This window comes from Myotis yumanensis, unplaced genomic scaffold, assembly GCF_028538775.1.
Source record: "Myotis yumanensis isolate MYYU_CA2020_CCGP unplaced genomic scaffold, mMyoYum1.0.hap1 SCAF_9, whole genome shotgun sequence".
NCBI classification, from domain to species: domain Eukaryota; kingdom Metazoa; phylum Chordata; class Mammalia; order Chiroptera; family Vespertilionidae; genus Myotis; species Myotis yumanensis.
The window spans coordinates 38743218-38764728 of NW_027223760.1; the positions used below are offsets into that span (position 1 = coordinate 38743218).

Below are 21511 nucleotides of genomic sequence, written 5' to 3' on the forward strand. Positions count from 1 at the left end.
TTTTGTGCACCGGGCCTCTAGTATATGTATAAACAGGAAGTGTTTTCTCAGTTAGCTTCAGATTTTAGATTGTTTAAAACTATAAAACTAGACAAAGAAAACTGAATTGATTTTATATTTTCAGTCCATTAAATAAGTACGAACTTCCAATTATGTATAAACATGCAACTGGTATTTTCTATTGTTCTAATGAAATACATAATTTATTATTGTATTTTAAGTCTTTAAAGAAAAAAGCAAGTAGGGAGGTCAACATTGCCCTCACGAAAGTAATACACTTACACTCAAAGCTTCTTGACTTATATTGTTAATATTCAAGGAAAGAATGTGATCTTTGCTGCCCACATATATCCGGTCCTGATCTTCATCCATTAATAATATCCTATAGTCTAAAGGATGGTGAGACAGGCTGAAGTATTCAGAGGTCTTGGTTTCTCGAAGCTCTGAAATAGTGAACAACACAGTGAAAATAGATATGTTTCTATGATTCTATTAATTTAATAAAAATGATCTTACAGAAATATTACCAAAAATGTAATGATACATTTTCCTCCTACAATAATAAATTAATTAGAAATTAGTTATTTCAGTGGATATTTTTATTCATTGTCTCTGAAATAAAACATAAATCAATAAATGCAATTTTAAAGTTTATGGTGATGACATTTGATTACAAAATTATTCACATTTTGCAAGAATCTCAACTGAGTTTTATTCCTGGCTGTCATCAGCTAGTTCAAACAGATTAGCCAAAAATATATAGTAAGTTAGCAGATTGAAACACAAATAAAGCCCAACAAACAAACAAATAAACAATGGCAGTGTGAATGTCTTCCTAGTTTGTCTTAATGTTTTATTGTTGGACTCAGTACATCATTTTAGAATTATTTCCTACTCTAAATATTTACCTTACTTCCTCAACATAATTCTAACCAGTTTAATATATTTTTAAAATAAATTACTTAAAAAGAAACCTATTTTTCCCAGTATACTCCATAAAAAGGTAATGTCGTTTAAATGTTTAATGTATATATTATAGGAAAAAAATAATAAATTTTCAGATGTTCTGAATGGTTAGATTTCAGTATCTCAATAATCAGTGACTCATGTTCATTTAACTTCTTTTACATTAAATATGCGCCAGTACAGCTGAACTTTGAATATAAGGAATGCACCATGACAACACAAAAATCAATAACAATTATAGCAGAATCAATTTTTTTTCCAGTCAAAATGCTCTTTTGCACAACTTAAGACTTTTCCATTCAAAGAGTTGATGTTTTCTTTGTTCTTTTGATTATAATCATAAAAGAATGAAAAACTGTACAAGAATACGCTTTCTGGCCCTGCTGGCCTGGCTCAGTGGTTGAGCACTGACCTATGAACCATGAGGTCACGGTTCGATTCCCGGTAATAAAATTTCCTGTTGGCAGAGCTGGTCTATGCCAATGATAGTGGTTCCATTCCCCTAACCAGTGAGTGGTTTAAATGTGGCCTCTGACTAGTTATGGTCTATGAGACTTAAAGAGAAGCTCTGCAGGGGTATTGAAAATATTTCTTGGGTCTCAAAAAGTGGCACCCCAAAAAGGTGCCACTTTTTCTACCTCTGGACATTGGTGTGTGAGCATATTATACTTGTAGCAATTGCAGCTACCAGGATTACTAGCTGAGAATGACAAGCAGGAATTTAGGGGGGAAAAGCTCAGTTCTTTAAAAAAGCACTTAATCTCTGAACTCCCCTGGAACTGCGCTATAACTGAACTACTGCTGTTATGTAAAATTAAAAAAAAAATTCTTGTATTTCATAGGCACCTTGAATTGAAGTTTTCATTTCTGTTGTTGAAACCCTTATCAGCTGATATATCTTTTGAGTGTTCAAAGACCCTAACTACCACCTTCTCACCCTTGCTACCATGATTTCTTTAGTTTGGGTATTCTTTTTTAATACTCTTTTTTTTCCCTTTTTCCCTTTTCTTCCTAATCTATAATGAAGTGAAATCAGGAGTGTGATCTTAGTAGGGTAAACAGCCCCAACTGAATTTTACCTGCAATTAACAAACAATGGTAGTTCTCCTCTTTAACTGTTTTGTTAGAAAATAATCAATTTCTTGCATTAATTCAAATACCACAGGGAGCAATAACTACATTAACTTAAGACCTTTCTGGTCTGAGGATTTTTATCTATTTTTCTGAGCCATAAAGCTATCTTCAAATTTAATTACCTTTAGCTCACTGACAGTTGACAGCTGTTAACCAAGGAAGATTTACTTTAGAAGGGCCCCTGTTGGAAGCCTACAAGCCAAGGCTATTTAGTTAAAATGCTATTTAAGTTGCTGTTAGTTAGCCCTAATTGAACTTTGGGGCTTGGGAAAAAAACAACACAAAATACGAAATTCTTATTTATTTTTTTTACTTAATAAAGAGATGAGTTCAAAGCATTGAAGATTTTTATCTATCTAGGAAAAGAATGACTAAAGAATCCATCATTTTGGTTTAATGTAGAGCCAACTTAAGTCGATGAATACAGTTAGAGAAAATGACTAATTTAATGACGTGGGTGCAGTGAGAAAAGGAAATCACAATTATTGGTTTCTCCTCTAAACAAACGAAAAGAATGGCGCTGTGCTACAGTTCTTTAAATCTTAGCAATGATGTCATCCTTTTTACAGCACTGGAAGTACAACTAGTTGTTTTGTTTCTCAGGACATGCTCAACTGATCGAAAGGAACTTTGGCTGAGAGTATGCGGTATTAGACAACGTAGTGGCCCCCGAAGGGCAGTGTAGGTCTCTAAGTCCCTGGGAAAATCTCCTGGGAAACATTATTAAAAAAATACTGCATGCTTCTATCCTGAAATCTACATTACTGTAGAGTTCTATGATGGGAAATTACTGTCATGCGTTCCATGCCAATGTTCCCTGAGGGAAAATCTGCAGCTCAATATGCTTACCTGAAATTCATGTATTAACATTGACTTTTCTTTGTGATAGACATTATTGTGAGCCTTGAGAATTTAACCAAGCCTGGGGGAACAGTACATTCCCCCCAAATATAAACCCTAGCAATATAAGCTTTGGGGTCCTACTGAAGATAGTCAACATATTGCTGTAGCAATTACAATATAGTTTAATATGTATAATATATGCTGTCTGTAAATCACACTTTGCCCCTAACCACAGTAAATACTAACATTTGTTCTCTGTTAAGTCAGTTGGAGATCTTTTTTTTTATAATATATTTCATTGATTTTTTACAGAGAGGAAGGGAGAGGGGTAGAGAGCTAGAAACATCGATGAGAGAGAAATGCAACCAAGGTACATGCCCTTGACTGGAATCGAACCTGGGACCCTTCAGTCCACAGGCCGACGCTCTATCCACTGAGCCAAACTGGTTAGGGCCAGTCAGTGATCTTAATATTTGAGGTGACTTAAGTCAAAATAACTCAAATAGCGCTCTCTCTCTCTCTCTCTCTGGAGGAGGGTGGAGAGTCTAGGGCAGCCGTGGGCAAACTACGGCCCTCGGGCCGGATCCGGCCCGTTTGAAATGAATAAAACTAAAAAAAAAAAAAAAAAGGCCGTACCCTTTTATGTAATGATGTTTACTTTGAATTTATATTAGTTCACACAAACACTCCATCCATGCTTTTGTTCCGGCCCTCCGGTCCAGTTTAAGAACCCATTGTGGCCCTCGAGTCAAAAAGTTTGCCCACCCCTGGTCTAGGGTTTTCTTTTATGAATAATATATATCTCAAACTACTAAGAAGGGGAACTCATTTGCTCAGAATACTAAATTATCTTTGGCCTTTTATAAATTTGAAATACAAGCCAAAGATTACTTGATTAAAAATCAACTCCCAGAGGTCTCTCTATTAGAAACATATGCAACGGTTACTCATTAATTAGATTTAAAGTTCTTGACATGTTATTAATTTATGTAATTGATGTATTCAATACATATTTATTGAGCTCTTATCACAGCAGGCTGGACACTTTGCTCAGATAAGAGGACACAAATATGAAGATACCATGGCCTTACGACAATTCCAAATTTTACCTTTCATTCTGTTATGGTCATGCTTCACTGGCCAATGGAGGCACATTATGAGAAATGAGTCTTTAGGTGATTTGATCATGGTGCTTACATCATGGAGTGCTAACACAAACTAGATGGGATAGCCCACTCCACACATGGGCTATACTGTCTAGCCCAGCAGTCGCCAACCTTTCGGACCTCACGGACCACCAGTGGTCCGCCAGTTGCTCCCAGGCTACAAGTTTGTACAGCCATTTACTTACTAAATATTGTAGGCAATTGTAACACAACATCATTTGTGTATCTAAAAAGAAAAGGTACAGTAAAGGCTGTGCGAGCACACTTGCACACACTGGGGATGCAAGGGGAGGGCTGTGAAGGCAGGCGCTGAGAGGAGGAGTAGATATCAGGACAGAGGGAGTGAGGGAGAGAGCAAGAAGGAGGAGAAGGGGAGGGGGAAAAGGAGAGCAGAGATCCAGAGACCCAGAGAGGTAAAGCTTAAGATGAGAAATAATGAAAGGGAGAGAGAGAGGAGTGGGAGGATAGAAAAAGGAGAGAGAGGAAGAAAGGGAGGGAGGGGAAAGACGGGAAATGAGTTTGTGCACAGGAGTGAGTGTGTGTGTGTGTGTGTGTGTGTGTGTCCGTTTGTGGGCAGGCGTGCACGGAGCAGGCTCCTAGGTGCCCCTCCTTCCCAGCCTATTCCTCTTCCTTCCTAGATAGTCCCTTGGCCCAGCTGCCAGCAAGCTGGGTGGGCAGCATGCCGACCTTCCTGGTCTATTTAAAGCACATAGAGGTAGCAGTAAATTCAATACTTTCAATATCACAAACATTTGCTTATAGTCCAGTATAATCTTAAGATTATCAGACACCACGGTATATGTGGTCTGTCTTTGACTGAAGCTTCCATCATCTTCTGTCACGTAACTGCACTCTGTTTGCTCAGCCCACCATGAAGTTGTCAACATAAACCTCTGCTCTCTCAGGCAGAACGGGCATCTACAGATTTCAAAGGAAATCCTTAGGATATCTTTCATTTCAGAGATATTGCTACCCTCAGAGTGATTTCTTCTTCTGAATGTCTAACCCCAGAAGAATTTTAAGTAGACGGGGCTTTCCTGACCCATCCTCTCCCCGAGGCTCACTCTTTTCAAACGGGGTTAAAAACTGAACGTCACCTGTCCCTTTAGGGCAAACGGGCAGGTAAAATCAAGAGCAGTGAAACTTCAGGGGACTGAAACCACAGCTCCTGATTCCTAAGGCAAAGAGAGACCAGAAGGCATTTTGTTAAAACCACATTTGCTCAAAAATAATCATTCCATTATCCTTTGAGACAGCATAGCCATAGAGGGACGTAGGGATTGTTCTGCTAAGCAAAATATGCCAGTCAGAGAAAGACAAACATCACATGATGTCACTTATATGTGGAATCTAGTGAACAAAATAAACGGACCAACAAATAGGTCCAGAGACATATAAGCACCAAACAGAATCTCAGAGGAAGGGAGAGATTAACCAAATCACTTATTTGCATATATGTATAAGCCATGGGTAGAGACAATACTGAGGTGAAGGCCTGGAGTGGGGTGGGAGCCTGGTGGAGGGGGGCAAAGGGGGTTGAGGGACATCTGTAATACAACAATAAAATGAAATACACTAACAATAAAAAGAAACTAAATAATGATAATAATAGTCCCAAATAGCTACCACTTGTGGGTTTATCAGTAAGCGTAGCTATTCTAGGTGCCTTATAAAATGATTTCATGTAACTTGCATTCAAAGCTTTTATGTTCATGTGTATAAATTCATAACCCATGGACACAGACAATAGGGTGGTGGAGTCTTGGGGCGTGGGGCAGGGGAAGGGCTATAAAGGGTCAGTGGGAGGAAAAAAGGAACATACGCAATACTTTCAACAATAAAGTTTTTTTTTTTTTTAAGTTTTTGTGTTAGGCCTTAACATTATTCCTGTTCTACATATAAAGAAACTAAAATTCAGCTCATTTGAGCAATGTAACAAAGATCACACAGTAATGAGTAGAGGAGGATAGAGCCAGGATTCACAGCAAGGTGAGTTTCTTAACCTGTGCGCTCAATCAGATACTCTCTTGCCCCCGGCTGTTTTCTCAGCAAATAGTGCCCCCTCTGCATTTAAAAGATGCATGGTTTGGATGTTAAGTTATATGATCACTGTACTTTTAAGCTTCCTCGTCTTGTCTGGATGGCTTTCAATTGCTTTTAGCACAAAATCCAGAGTTCTTAACATGGCCTTTAAGACCTGCCATGATCTGGTCCAACATTACCTCAGTGGAAAATCTCAATCATCACTATAGTATTTGCCTATTTCCTTTGTGTTCTCGCCCTTCTGGTCTTCTTTTCACATCTTCAAACTACTTCCCTCCCTCACTTCTGCCTCAGGGCCTTTGTGGGTGTTATTTCTGCTGCTGAAAGGATTCTTCCTGCTTTCTTCTCACTCCTACTCAGAACTCAAGCAGTAGCTTCCATGTAATTGAAATTGGACGGATTCATAAAGACTTCCTTGATCCTCTAGATGAGGTCAGGTCTGAGGTCTGCTGATACTTGCTCAATTTCTCTTTGTGGTTTTCTCTTAAAGGCTGTCTGAAAGTGGAAGATCATTTGAAATGATCTAAAACGCCATGGGTTCAGCGGTGGAAGATCCGGTCTGTCTTCTGTAAAGTTTTGCAGTTGAACTGCCTCTGAATATGAGATAAAGCTATTTGTTCATTCACATTCTACCCTACCCTTTTTTCCCCTGTTTCATTGAGTTTTATAATCTCTTGATCTTGGTGAACTATGAACTAAAAATTATGAGCCTGAACCAATAAAAGAAAACTATGCTATCAAATTTCAAAAATTGGAGTGTTTGTGATAATATTTTATTACTATTAAAAGGTAAAGTGAATGGAGGGGGAAGCTCTGTTTTGGAATTAGCCAACTAGGGATAAAGCTCTAGCTTCACCATTTGTTGATACAGGCCTTGGTTTGCCCCCTTCCTGTAATCACTCCTTTCTACCTCCCCTCCCTCACTCTGGACCTTAAATCTACAAAACAAAAGGAAGAATGGGATTATTTATTAATCAGAATGATCCCTAATGTTCCCTGCAGCAATAAAAGTGTTCATGAAAATAATCTCTTTTTCACACTCTACAAGTGTTATCTACTATTGTAGAATATCTGTAAAGCTGACTGGACCCTTCATATTATGATTAATCTGACAGGAAGAAAGGGTCTGTTTAAAGCCTATCTTAGAAACATGACCACAGTAATATAACTGTGTCTTTTCTGGACACAATATGAAGCTAAACCAAAATCAAACTTTCCTTCCCCATACCTAAAACATATTCTATGTGTGTTGTGTGGTTCAATAAACTGGACAATTTTAAGTTCTAACTTAAGTCTCTTCCTCTAAACTTACTTGGGAAACATGAGAGTAGACTTCAAAGATGTTAGGTGCCACTATCAGGCTCCTTGTATGGGCAGTGGTTTTGGATTCTATCTCAGAAGAGGAAGAATAGACAATTAGAAAATAACTAAATTGTCTTGAGAGTCTCTGCATTGGAAGGAAGTAACTTCTGAAAAGTAGAACTAAATCTGAACCCGTTGCTAAGCTGTAGAGGACAGCAGGGGTGAGCATTCGGGCTGTCAGGGAGGCCTAGTTCAGAGTGTCCACTCCACATGGAAACAGGGGAGATAAACGTGAAGAGGAGGAAACACTTCATCTGACGCCTCCTTTCTAGAGGCCTTGACACTTCGGAGAAGCTGCTTTGGGGCAAAGTGCTCAAAAACAGTGTGTCCACGTTGAGAACAGTAGTTTCAAGGTTGTCAGCAAAACAAAAGCAGAAACATAACAACAAAGAAAAAAGAGGGAGGGGCATAGAATAGCAATTGGAGCTTGAGAATGAATGGTGTAAATTAGTGTACTTCTACTAAATATAATATTTGCAGTCACTACAATTGTCTATGTAGAGATTTGAAGGTATGAAAACTATTTTCTCAGGCTGTTCAGTTCTAAAAGTAGGCTATATTCAATATGAAAGCAGTTAAAAATTATTCACAGAAAATAAACTAGGAAGACATATTTTTAAATATTAATACTAAAAGTCCTGGGCGGTGAGACAGAGAAATGTAAAGACAGGAAGATGATACTTCAGACCAACACGTGTGCAGTGGGCCAGGTGAGGAGCCAGGGGGGAGACCCCAACCCCCCACTCTGAACCCCAAAGGCACCACACTAAAGTATCACATGGAAAGTTTCTTACAGTAGCATTTAACACTTGTCTATCATACACTTTTTACTACTTGTTAGTTTTCCATGGTTTCAATAACACTTCCTTTGCATACACCGTGGCTTCCAGTGGAAGTGTCTCCTCAACATACTAGTACTTTATTAGAACAACAGTTGTAGAAAATTCCATTGCTGAGTGAAATCTCTTGTCCTGTTTCTCCCTCATAAAGTTTTCTGGCCCTTCATTCCACAGTTTTCTATTAAAACATAAAGCTTATATTTTATATAATACAGCAGGCTCTACACAAAATTAAAATATTCTTTGAGGTATATATTTACTCATCCATTCAATAGATAGTATATGAGCTAGGGACGGAGTAAAATAATGAAAATTCTTGGTCTTTCTCTTCAGAGTGGACAGTCTAGAATGAAGGTACACAAACCACTGTAGTATAAGAAGGTGAAATTAAAGGAGCTTTGCCTTAGCTGGTTTGTCTCAGTGGATAGAACATTGGCCTGTAGATTGAAAGGTCTGAGGTTCGCCCTAACCAGGTTGGCTCAGTGGATGGAGCATCGGCCTGAGGACTGAAGGTCCCAGGTTCAATTCTGGTCAAGGGCATATATCTTGGTTGTGGGCACGTCCCCAGTAGGGAGTGTGCAGGAGGCAGCTGAACTGATGTTTCTCTCTCATCAATGTTTCTAACTCTCTATCCCTTTCCCTTCCTCTCTGTAAAAAATCAATAAAATATATTAAAAACAAAAAGGTCTCAGGTTCAATTCCCGGTCAAGGGCACATGCCCAGGTTGTGGCTCAATCCCCAGTAGGGGGCGTGCAAAAGGCAGCCAATCAATGATTCTCTCTCATCATTGATGTTTCTATCTCTCTCCCTCTCCCTTCCTCTCTGAAATCAATAAAAATATATTTAAAAAAAAGAAATTAAAGGAGCTTTGAAGAAGGAAGATTAAGTTTTCCTGGAAATAGAGGGGGATCTTAAACAGAAGGAAATGTTTGACCTTATTTCTTTTTTCAACAAATAGTAGTTGAGCCACTCTTTTAAACTAAAAATCACAGTAATAAGTGCAAAAAAATATTGTAAAAGACAGGATAAGTGTTTAAGTCAAGGACAGCTGCTTTACATCAGGGGTCAGGAAGAGCTTCTGTGGGGAAGTGTCATATAAGCTGTGACCTTAGAGATAAATATGAGTTACTAAAGAGATAAGCATTTCTAGGGAGTGGAAAGAGCTTGTGTAGAGGTCTTATGTGGAAGATTCAAGGATGATTAGTTTCGTAGCTGATAAAGAAGAGGATTTGAATGGTCTTTTTAAGCAGAAGTAAGGTATCAACATGACAGAAATGCAAACTTCCTGAATCTCACACAAGCAACATGCAAAGAGGCAAACTCCTTGTACAACAAACCAAAGAGGTTGAATTTTTCTAAAGTTGCTTGAGGTGCCAATAAAAAATTCTGAGAAAGTACATGCAAGTACAAGTTAGAAAGAATTATGCTAATGAAGCATTCTCAAGGGTGATACTACTTTAATACAATAGTAAGTGAATGAAGTAGAGTAAAATATTTGTATAGCTAAACTATAAGATGTCTGAATAAAAGTAAGTATGAATACACAGAAATCTTGGAAAATTTTCAATTAACATTCTCCTTCATAATGTGTTCAATTAGAAGCAAGAGTCTGATAATACTGATGGCTCAACTCAATATTCTGTCAGTTATAGGATTTATAATTACTCTTTAATCAAGAATTAGGCAGTGCAAACTTTCTTTACAGGTTAGCATGATGTAAATATAGTCTCATACTAGATTCTTTCAGAAGACCACCCACAACTTTTAGTAAGATAGACTATTTGGAATTTAACAATCCTGTCCCCCCACCAACCAAAAGTCTTAAACTCTGCTTTCCCTTGATACATTCTTAAACCCATTTCCATTTGCACACAGGGAAAATATAATAAGCTGTATGCCATAAAATCTCATCTCCAAAGAACCAGACTTTATGCACAAAGAAATACAGAGATGTTCCCCAAAAGAGACAGCTATTTTATCTAAACATTATTTAAGTCAACAGGACTCATTGTTTAGCCTACTTATTGCATTTGGCTTCAAAACAAAGAAACAAGTTTGGGGAAAAGTAGAGGACAGTGGAGACATGTCCATTTTACTTTCAACACATTCACCAGTTGTTCAATGCAGACGCCCCCTTTTGTCCTTTTCTCTTGTCTCTCTCTCCCCTGACATCGGGGACAATGCCAGGTCAGTGACTCAGTGCTCAGCTGCTGGAGAGGAGATTTACACAGAGTTGCTGGGAGTGTGCCTCCACATAGCATTAGAGCCACCCTTTGATCCCTTTCAAGAGCAGCACAAAGGCTCCAACCATGTTTTCTGCAGCTTTGAAAAGCCCAGGACTCGTCATATATACAATGGCTTTGAATGTATATGCAAGGCATTTCTCTTCTCTTTATCCTGGTTGGGGAAACCATTTGTTTCCAAATTTCATGTGATGGTGTTTTAAGATGGAGTGGCTGCAGCCACGCTCAGTCTTTCAAAAGAGAAGACCAGTGTTTCACTTTTCTGCTCTTGGTCTGGAAACATAATATTTATCATTCCTGCGTGCACTTCAAGGAGAACAGCAGAATATGAACTCAAAGCTTATTTATTTTACAAAATGCGATTGCCTCCATGAGGTTAGCATGTGCCAAGATTGTCTCTAATTTTTCAGGGTAACAGTAAGACCTGCTGGTGGAAATACAGCACACTTAAAAGGGGAAGTGACAAGCTACTAGAAACCAAAGTTTGACCTGAGCATTAATGGCTCCCAGTTGCCTTTTTAATGTGGAAGGAAGTTTCATTCCACTGATTTATAGCCATTTTTAATCCCCGAATCTCAAAAGGCAGAACATATTTTATTAGACAAAATGACAGATGTACATAGTTGGGACGGTGTTATTTGAGGATTTCGTGTTACACAATTCAAGTGACTTCACAAGATTAACCAAACAAGCCACTTTATGCCCTAAAACCAAAAGAGTGGATATCAGCTTTCCAGTTAGGCGTTAGCTTTTCACTTCTCTTCATCAAAGAGACATGGAAATTGTGCTTCTTTAATTTTAAAACTTTGCAAGCTTTCTTACTCATAATAATAAATATAAAATAGCCAAGATGGTCTATTAATAGCCAAATAAAAATAAATTTAAGTTAGTACAATTAAAGCCCCCAAATAATTTTAACCTAAGACATACAGATAATTAAAATGAAACTTTGTTGTTGTTTTTTAACCTAATGGATTTTTGTGGAAGAAAGGCTGTTGTTTGCAGACAGAGATTTATGCTCAAATCTGGGCATTACCTCTCACTAGCTATGTGGCTTTAGGCAAGTTACTTAAATTATGAGCGCCTAAGAGCCCCTTCTTGAATGATGGAAATAATAATACCTTCCTCATGGCACAATTATGTGAATGAAAGAGAAAATACTTGTGTAACACCTGGAGAATAGTAGCTGTCACTCATAATTGTTAGTCTTCATGCCAAGACAGGAGTTTTGTTTTAAACAGGATATCTGTGCACTGTCATAGCTTTAGGGCGCTACTCTGCAGTTGTTTTCTGAGCTAATCCTGCTAATAAAGTCGGCTGAAATAATGTCTAATTTGCATTGAAATGCAACCTGTGTACCAATAAAAAGTTACAATGTTTTAAAATACTAGCAAACATTATTTTTTAATTCAAACACAAAAGTAAATATTGCTTTAAAACTGCAACTGTCCTTAATCTTTATCCAGTCTACCTCTCTTAAATTACTACTTATACTTCCCAATGGTTATTAAGAATATACGGTACCTAGCAATTTACTAAGATAAATAGTAAATTGATCTCCACATCAATCCTATTAACTAAATCCTATTATTTCCTGCTTTAAGAATATGAGAAAACTGCGGATGGATCTTGGGTAACTTGCCCAGGTTTTGAATGTAAATCTGGGCACCCCAAAGTCCATGCCCTCAAGCCCCTTTGTGGAGCAAGAGAATACATTCAGCTGCAGGGCTTGGTCTCCTTCACTTTTTCCTGAGTATAACAGTGGTTTAAATTTTAACACACATAAGAATTGTGAATTTCTCATTAAAAATAAAAGTTTCTAGGAATAAAAATAGCCCCATCCAGAGACACTTACTCAAAGGGTCTTCTCAAATCTTTCTATTGAACACACTAAACTTGTTACAATACCAGGGCGGTTGCCAAAGAGATTGACCTACATTGCCTCCTATTGACTATTCAGATCTCAACTCGCATCTGTCCAGGAGGCTATCCTTATCACCTTTTCTTATAAAGCCCCTCCCATATTATTCTCTATGTTATCACCCTATTTTATTATCATAAAGGCATTAACATTATTTCTGGCTTTAAGGCTCAAATTTATTTTAAATATTAAATATTATGCTGTTTGGGATAGAATTAATATAAATGTGTGATTAGTAGGCTGTTTTATCGTATATATATATATTAATGTGTTAATTTTGACAATGATTTTTATTTAAAAACATCAGACAAAAAAGTCAAGATCCTACAAAAGATTAACTTGATTTTATTTAGAAAGTTTGGTGAAGATTATATAGGTTTTTCTCTAATTCTTCTTTTGCTACAAAGAATTTAGAGAGTCTCAAAACGCTTGAGATGGAAACAAGGAAGAGGGACTGAAGCCCTATAACAGCTGTGCCACCTGCGTAGAAATGCTTCTTCCCCAGTTTTTGGTACAGGTGGTCCCTAATTCATATCTGAATATGATCCAAAAATTCATGAGCAAGTCAATGATTTGAGGTTCAAAACATACTTTTCCTTTACAAAAACCTAACAATATAAATTGTACTGAGACCCAACAGTTCTCCCTGCAAAAGGCTACCTGACTGTTTATCATGTTAATGTTACTACAGTGGGGTCTTGACTTACGAGTGTCCCGACTAACGAGTTTTTCGAGATACGTCTCTAGGGCCGATTTTTAGCTTTGAGTTGTGAGCTAAAATTCGGGTTACGAGCCAGCTTCAGATACCCCACCGCTAGCTGGCGCAGCGAACGTCACAGTGAATGTTACAACATCAGCCCAGCATAACGTGTCTCACTCGTTCACTTTTTGATTTGACATACGAGTAATTTGAGTTACGAACTCTGTCATGGAACGAATTAAACTCGTAAGTCAAGGCCCCACTGTAATGATGATACCAAATCAAATGTTTATCCAATATTTTAAAATTTTACAAAAGTTATCATTTATCTTCATTATAGTCCTACTAGGTCTGTAGTGGTTCACAGTGTGGGGCTGGGGCCAGAATGCCATTTACTCCTTGTGTTATCTGGCAGTGGTACTTAATCCTTTGGAGCCTTGGTTTACTAATCTATAAAATGGAGATAGTACCGTCTCTCATGGGCTTGTTCTTAGGTAAACTAAGTTAATAAATAAAAGCAGAGTAGTTATAGGCATTGCATATTGCTTAGAATATATTAGCTTTGACATTATTCCTGTTTTCAAAAAATAATAGTAGCCTTAGCCAGCTTGCTCCGTGGTTAGAGCATCAGCCTGCGGACTGAAGGGTCATGGGTTTGATTCTGGTCAAGGGCATATGCCTGGGTTGCTGGCTTGATCCCCAGTAGGGGGCGTGCAGGAGGCATCCTATCAATGATTCTCTCATCATTGATGTTTCTATCTCTCTCTCCCTCTCCCTTCCTCTCTGAAATCCATAAAAATAGATTTTAAAAAAATAATAGAAGTCTTCCTCAAAGAGGTCAGAAATCTTTCGCAAGGTCAAACAATTAAAAATTACCAATGGGAGGAAACTGAAATTAAGTCTTTCTGGCTCTAGAACCACTGTCCTTTCCAACCATACCATCTTTCTAGATTGTCAGGGACTCACCCAACCATCAGTGGACCATCTGCTGAAGAAATGCATGCTTGTGCTTATGTAGTACACTGCTGAAGTGATGCTAAACAAATAAAACATAGTCTCCATCAAACTAGCCCTCTAAATCTCTGCACGTGGTTTGTGAAAACATGTTTCTCTTTTTCGGAGAGTTTCATCCCCTCTCTGCTTAAATTTAAAAGAAATTTCCAAATGAATTTAAAAACTCAAAATGTAAGACAAATCAGTGAGGAACTGCCCTTGTGGAGTCTCCAATAGGAGCTCCCAAATCCTGTCTGAACAACTTCTCTCCCTTCACTGTTTACAAAGTGCAGCCGTACCCCTCTGCTTTGTGTTCCATCTATAAGAGATTCCTGCATCTCCCTGTTCCCTCACAGAAACAGAAAACTATTGTGAGGCATCAACTGTAAGGAACTTTGAAAATGGGAGACAAAAGCTAATCATTTATGAAGATACTAGAAATTTGACTGCATCCTCTGTGGCATCTTTAGATCTTTTCCAACATATATTTCCCAAGTACATCTTAGCTGGACATCACTAATCCAACGGCTGTCGAGAATACCATAAAAATTAAAAAAAATAAAAGCATGACTTTTAGAAATCTACAGTCTTGCCCCAAGTGATTTGGCCCAGTGGATAGAGCATCAGTCTGCGGACCAAAAGGTCCCGGGTTCGATTCTGGTCAAGGGGTATGTATCTTGGTTGCAGGCTCCTTCCAGCCTGGGCCGTGGTCAGGACTTGTTCAGGAGACAACCAATTGATGTGTTTCTCTCACATCAATGTTTCTCCCTGTCTTCCCCTCTCTCATCCACCGTCCCCCAAAAATCAATGGAAAAATATCCTCAAATAAGGATTAACAACAGCAACAAAAGAAACCTAATTTTCCAGGGAAGATATGGTATGTTCATGGTAATATAATACAAGACAGTATAAGATAACTGCTCTTAAAGAGAAGCACAGAATAGCATTGGCATCCATCATTTAACCTATAAAACAGGAAAGCATTCTCAATTCTGCCCTCAGAGCCAATCAATCAGTTGCTGGGTCTTGTTGTTTTACCTCTAAAATGTCTCTCAAATATGTCATTTCTTCTGCATCCAAATTATCGCTCTCTTACTCTTGACACTTGTCATCTCTGACTGGATAATTGCATGAGATAGATAACTGCTCTTTCTGCCTTCAGCCTTATCCTCTGTTCAAACAGTTATGGAATGTTGAATAAACGTGGGCTTGAGGAGGCGGCCTGTGGGCTGGGTGCCAGGGATGCAAAGATGCTGATCCTACCCTGCAAGTCAAATGGAATTCTCTCAGCTTCACGCTTCTACCTGAGGCAACCACCATCCAAAAGCTCAGCATGGTCATGTCTTTTACACACAGGACGTGTGGCACACTTTCAATCTATGCGGTGAATTCCTATTTGCTACACTGATAGTTCTGTGCTTGTAAGAAGCCATGGGGCACTTTAAAAATGAACAAATGTTATGGCCTTTCTTTTTTCCCAAAAATTTTATTTACGATCATAATCTTAAAATGCTTATGCAACTTCAGGGTGTCACTGATACTCTAGGATTCATGCAAGTATCCCTCTATATTCGATGAGCAGGGTTCATGCATTCAGGTTATAAACGTCTCAACTGAAGGGAAAATTCCATGCCTACAAGTATGCCAAGCCATGCCATTCATGGCGTGGCCCTTACTTGCCTCCTCAGCCCCAACACCTGGTGTTTCCACCTTTATCTTTATGCTCCTGTGGTACAGATACCTGTAATGTCTAAAAAAATCTTAGTATCTCATACTTCCCAGCTATAGTCATACTAGTCATTGCCTTACCTGCCTTGCTAACTTTTACATGTTTGTTTGTTTTCTAATTTTTGTTGTTCTTGTTAGTCCTCATCCGAAGATATTTTTCCATTGATTTTTATCGAGAGAGTGGAAAGGAAAGGAGAGAAAAGGAGGAAAGGAGGGAGGGAGGGACATCGATGTGAGAGAGACACATTGGTTGCCTCCTGCACATGCCCCACCTGGGGCTGGGGATCAAACCTGCAACCCTTTGGTGAATGGGCCAACACTAGCCACTGAGAAACACGGGCCAGGGCCTTTTCCATGTTTTTAATGCTTAACCAATGCATTAAAACTTTCTGTAATGACCTTCCCAATTTTCAGTTTCTCCTGTGAGAAATGAGAATAAGGACTTACCTTTATTAATTTACTTGCACTAAGATGTGTTTTAAATATATATATGTAATCTTTGCACTATGAGGTTAATATTTCTATTTATAAATATACATATATTTATGTTTCTTAATTATATTCCTTTAAAAATATATTTTTCATTTTAGAAATGTCCAGAATACTTTAGAGGGTCTGGAAGATTGTACCTGTTCAATGAAAATTGTATAAGTTGATGGATAAAGTCTACAATTTTCAACCCACCTGGGGGAAGAGAAAGGGGGAACAGAAGAGACTTGTTTTTTCCTTTTCCAGAAGAAGTAAGAGCAAATGCACTTGGCATTCTCACTGTGCTTGTGGAGCATTTAGGACAATGAACAGTGTAATTAGTCAGGAAGACTTTCAATACTGAGCAATCTATACATAGCTTACTGAGGCGGCAGGCAGGAGAGCCACTGTGCTTACAAACAGCAAGGTGGCATTGTGGAAAGCATTAACTAGACAGAGAGTCAGTAGCAGAAACATAACAACAATCTTATTCTTGTAACCAGCTTTTTACTCTTGGGCATATAGTCTCACTTAGCCTCCATTTTTACAACTGTAAGTAAAAGGTTTGAACTAAATAAGATCCTTTCTAATATTGTTTTTTTCCAACTTTAAACTTTTATAAAACAGCCTTTATCCCTACCTCAAATAAACCGAATTCTTCAAATTTCATCTATACTATGTTCTTTCTTCTTTCCTGATATTATTTCCATTGATTGACAATGCAGCTAATCCTGGTGTCTATGAAGTTGTTATTTAATTTCTGGACAATGGTTAGGCATATGTATCTAACTAAATTTCCACTTGTATGTCCCTAGTTTACTCTGAATTGATACTCAGAATAAAAATTAACACAAATAACTAAAATTTGGGGGAGGAGGGAAACAAAAAACTGTTTCAAGCAACATTTTCTTTTGAGTTTAGACTAGAACTATGCCCCCATTCTAGTGTCATAACTGAATGTGGAGCTGTAATTTATGAGATTAGGACAGCCATGCAGTCTCTTGATTAAAATCTTCCACCTATAAAAAAAATGCAAGAGTAAATAGCTCCCTTTCCTTTCTACCACACACTGGTGTGTTAAATCAAGCAATTAAAATTATTATTTATTAGATAACTTTACCACCTTCATGTCTCCATACCCTGGAAAAGAATGGCATTCAAGGTCAGGTCATAGAGCACTGCCAAATATTTCTCTTCTTAATAAATTTAGGGGCAGGGGGAGATAGTCTCCTTTAGGTAAGTTTAAAACAACTTCTTAGTCTCATAGTTTTTGATGTTTTTATTCCTCAAAGAATTTCTACCCTTCCCATTCCTCTATTAAGAATATTTAGAAAACATAGGTAAAATAATCCAAGTCCAAAACTTGCTTCAAATCCAACATTCATTCTTACACTTCATCTTAATATAGTATTTATTTCTCATGTATAACTTATGCAGCCTATGCATTTTATAGAAAGTAGTCATTTTCATTCCATGTTTTTTTTTTTAACCCATGATATGTCCACTTATGATCTTTTGTTGTAGAATCTAGATAAAGGAATTCTGTCTTTTTCTACTCTGGAATATCTACTCTCTCTCTCTCTCTCTCTCTCTCTCTCTCTTTAAAACATGTTTTTTATTTATTTCAGAGAGAAAAGGAGAGGAAGAGACAGATAGAAACATCAATGATGAGAGAGAATCATCGATCATCTGCCTCCTGCACACTCCACACTGGGGATTAAATCTACAACCAGGGTATATGCCTTGACCGGAAATCAAACTGTGGCCTCCTGGTTCATAGGTCAACGCTCAACCACTGAGCCACGTCAGCCAGGCAGGAATCCCTCTCTTTTACAGGGGGATGATGAGATCACTCATAATACCACTTCAGCACCCTTTCCCTTATCATGTTTCACAGCTCGTTTCTTAACATAAGCGATTTTACTGCCTCTTTAATCCAGCTGTTGAATGTCATGCAAAATATAATTTTGCAGCTAAGTTTCTAAATTTAGCCTTAAGTATCTCTACCTAATTCCACCATGAGTGGATAATTGCTTAATCTTCTGCATTTACTGCTCTGAATGCAAAATAATATAAGATGATTTAGCCTTCATTTTATATAATTTATAAACAACTTTTCCACCTAGAGTTTAAAACCAGAGGAGAAATAACAAGACTAAGTTTTAGCAATGGTGGCAATTAAAGAACTTTTGAAGCCTTTGCTGAATAGATACATAAAAAGAAAAAATTAACATTGCTGACAGAGTACTTTTCCCTGATTTTAAGACCATAATGTACATTTTTCAAAGTAATAGAGTCTATTAAATAGACTATGTTAGTTATGGTCTCTACTTCATGTATAATAAAAATTCATATGCATAAAAATACATTTTATTAAAGTGGGGTGCTATTGAATATAGTACTTTTTCCATAACAGTTTTATACAGAAAAAGAAAACAAACACTATTGGTGAGGGTACAGAGTAACAGACACTCTTAATCTCAGTTGGTACCAATATAAACTTGTATTTTGTTTCTGGGAGGCTTATCTATTATAGATTGAAAAACTATACAACAAACCCCATAGAGAATGATATAGGAGATTATTTTTATGGCCTCTGGGCAAGTAAAGTTTTCTTAAAGTGGGGAAAAATATAAACCATAAAGAAGAGAATAATGAATTGGGATACATTAAAATTTGGAATTTTTACTTATACATCATCAATTGTGTGAAAAAGCAAGCCAAGTAATGGGAGAGTTGTAAACTCATATAATCTATATGAGGTTGATATACAGAATGTATAAAAAACCTAGAAATCAGTTAGAAAAATGTAAAATAAAATAAAAATGGCAGTATCTTAAAATAATTGTCTTAGAAGACATCCATATAACCAACAAACAGTTGAAAAAATGTTAAAAATCATTAGGAATGGGGAGACTACAAATTAAAACTAAAATGAGATGCCACCAGACTGCCTAAATTTGTTTGTTTTAATAAAAATTTTAGCCGAAACCGGTTTGGCTCAGTGGATAGAGCATCGGCCTGCGGACTGGAAGGTCCTGGGTTCGATTCCGGTCAAGGGCATGTACCTGGGTTGTGGGCACATCCCCAGTGGGAGATGTGCAGGAGGCAGCTGATCGATGTTTCTCTCTCATCGATGTTTCTAACTCTCTATCTCTCTCCCTTCCTCTCTGTAAAAAACAATAAAATATATTTAAAAAAAATAAATAAAATAAAAATTTTAAAAAGATGGTTATTTACAATATTAGGCAAGGATATAGAGCAACTGGAATTTTCATATACTGCTATAAATATATTTGTATAACCACTTTAGAAAATAATTTGGCTTTTATCTACTTATTTTGAACATATGCATGTTATATTACCCAGCAACTCAATTTCTAGGTACATACAAAAATATATGTACAAAAATAGTCATAGAAGCTTTATTCATTGTAGCCCCAAACTGGGGATCACACATATGTCTATCAACAAGAGAATGGGTAAACACATTATGGTATTTTCCTACAATGCCTACTACTCAGCAATTAAAAAGAATAAACTACTTCTATTTATAGCAATGCCAATGAATCTCTCAAACAAAATACTAAGCAATATAAGTCAGAAAAAATAAAATATACTATACAATTGCATTTATATAAAGTTCAAAATCAGGCAAAATTAATCTATTGTGTTAGAAGCCAGGACACTGGTTATATTCAAGGAGAATAGAGAGGACAGTCATTGAGAGGGGCAAAGGGCTACACATATATTTTTAACCTGGATGAAAATATGGCCTCTTTGTGCTAACTCATGTGAGACTCATTCATACAGAAGATGTTTGCACTTTTTTGTATCTATGTTTGATGTGTTGAAAATTGTATTTTTAAGAAGGGGTATTTACATCTACATATGTGTAGTTTCTGAATCGGAGTGTGTTAGCTTCCTTGTAGCTATAACAAATTACTACAAGGTTTGTGGCTTAAACACAACAGAAATTTATTCTCTCACAGATTTGGAAGCCAGAAGTCCAAAATCAGTATCACTGGGCTGAAACTGAGGTGTTGACAGGACCACACTCCCTCTGGATGTTCTAGAGAGAATCTGTTGTTTGCCTCCTCCTCGGGGGCTATTAACATTCCTTGGCTTAAAACCACCTCACTCCAGTCTATCTCTCTGTGGTCATATTGCCTTCTCTTGCTCTTCTGTGTCAGAATTTTCTGTATCTATCCTATAAGCAATTTGTGATTGCATTTAGAGCTCACCTGGATAACACAGGAGAATCTCCTGATCTCAAGAGCTTAAATTTATTCATAGAAGTGAAGTCAATTTTGGCATAAAAAGTAACATTCATGAGTTCTAGGGATTAGGATGTGGATGTCTAGGAGCCATTATTCAACCTACCATACACAGTGTCATTAACAGTAATCACTCTGAGTTCAGAAAGGAGAACAATCACTGAGCACCAGAGTCAGCTGAGAAGCCTCATGGAGCAGGAGTTTCGGGAAAACTGCATTTATAGGTCATGGCATCAGCACATGTAGAGAAGAACAGGCAGTCATAGTCCAAGATGGCCACAAAGGATGCCAAGCAATAAAGAAGAAAAAAATTTAACAGAATTCACTACTAGTAAACACAAATTGAACTGTACCTAAAATATGGTACATGTTCATGAAAAGAGAGTAATTAATTTTAGCTGTACTTACTGACTAGCTTAAATTATACCAGTAAAAATATTAATTTTAATATGATAAAAACATGATTAAAAGGTGAAAATTATTAACAATAATTAGCAATAGTCAGGCTGCTGATGCAAACAGACTGGCAGAGTGTTGCGGGAGATGAAGCACTAAAGCAAGACTCAGACACAATTTGCTGGAAGCAGAAGAACCCTTCATTCTATTTCCCAGCTGGGTCTCTGGGAACAATTCCTGTAGAGTCTAGATACTCTGGTAAGCCTGTGCCTCCCACTATTGCTGCATTATTGTAACACTTGCAGCTTAATCCCCGACCTTACCAAGGTCACCGGTTTGAAATGCATGTCTATCCCCTTGGAGCAGTTGCTAGTGTCACTTGTTATTCACCAATCTCTTCAAAAGAAAAGGAGATTCTGTTTTGACATTCTT

General features: G+C 37.5%; 1 protein-coding gene across 1 annotated transcript in view; it reads right to left on the reverse strand.

Moving 5' to 3' along the window:
• The window catches only part of SEMA3C (semaphorin 3C), a 169030-nt gene that overhangs the window by 89756 nt on the left and 57763 nt on the right, over window positions 1-21511 (reverse strand). The window contains exon 3 of the mRNA XM_070424142.1: window positions 283-443. Within this exon, the coding sequence (XP_070280243.1) occupies window positions 283-443 (161 nt within the window). The remainder of the gene's footprint in view (window positions 1-282; window positions 444-21511) is intronic.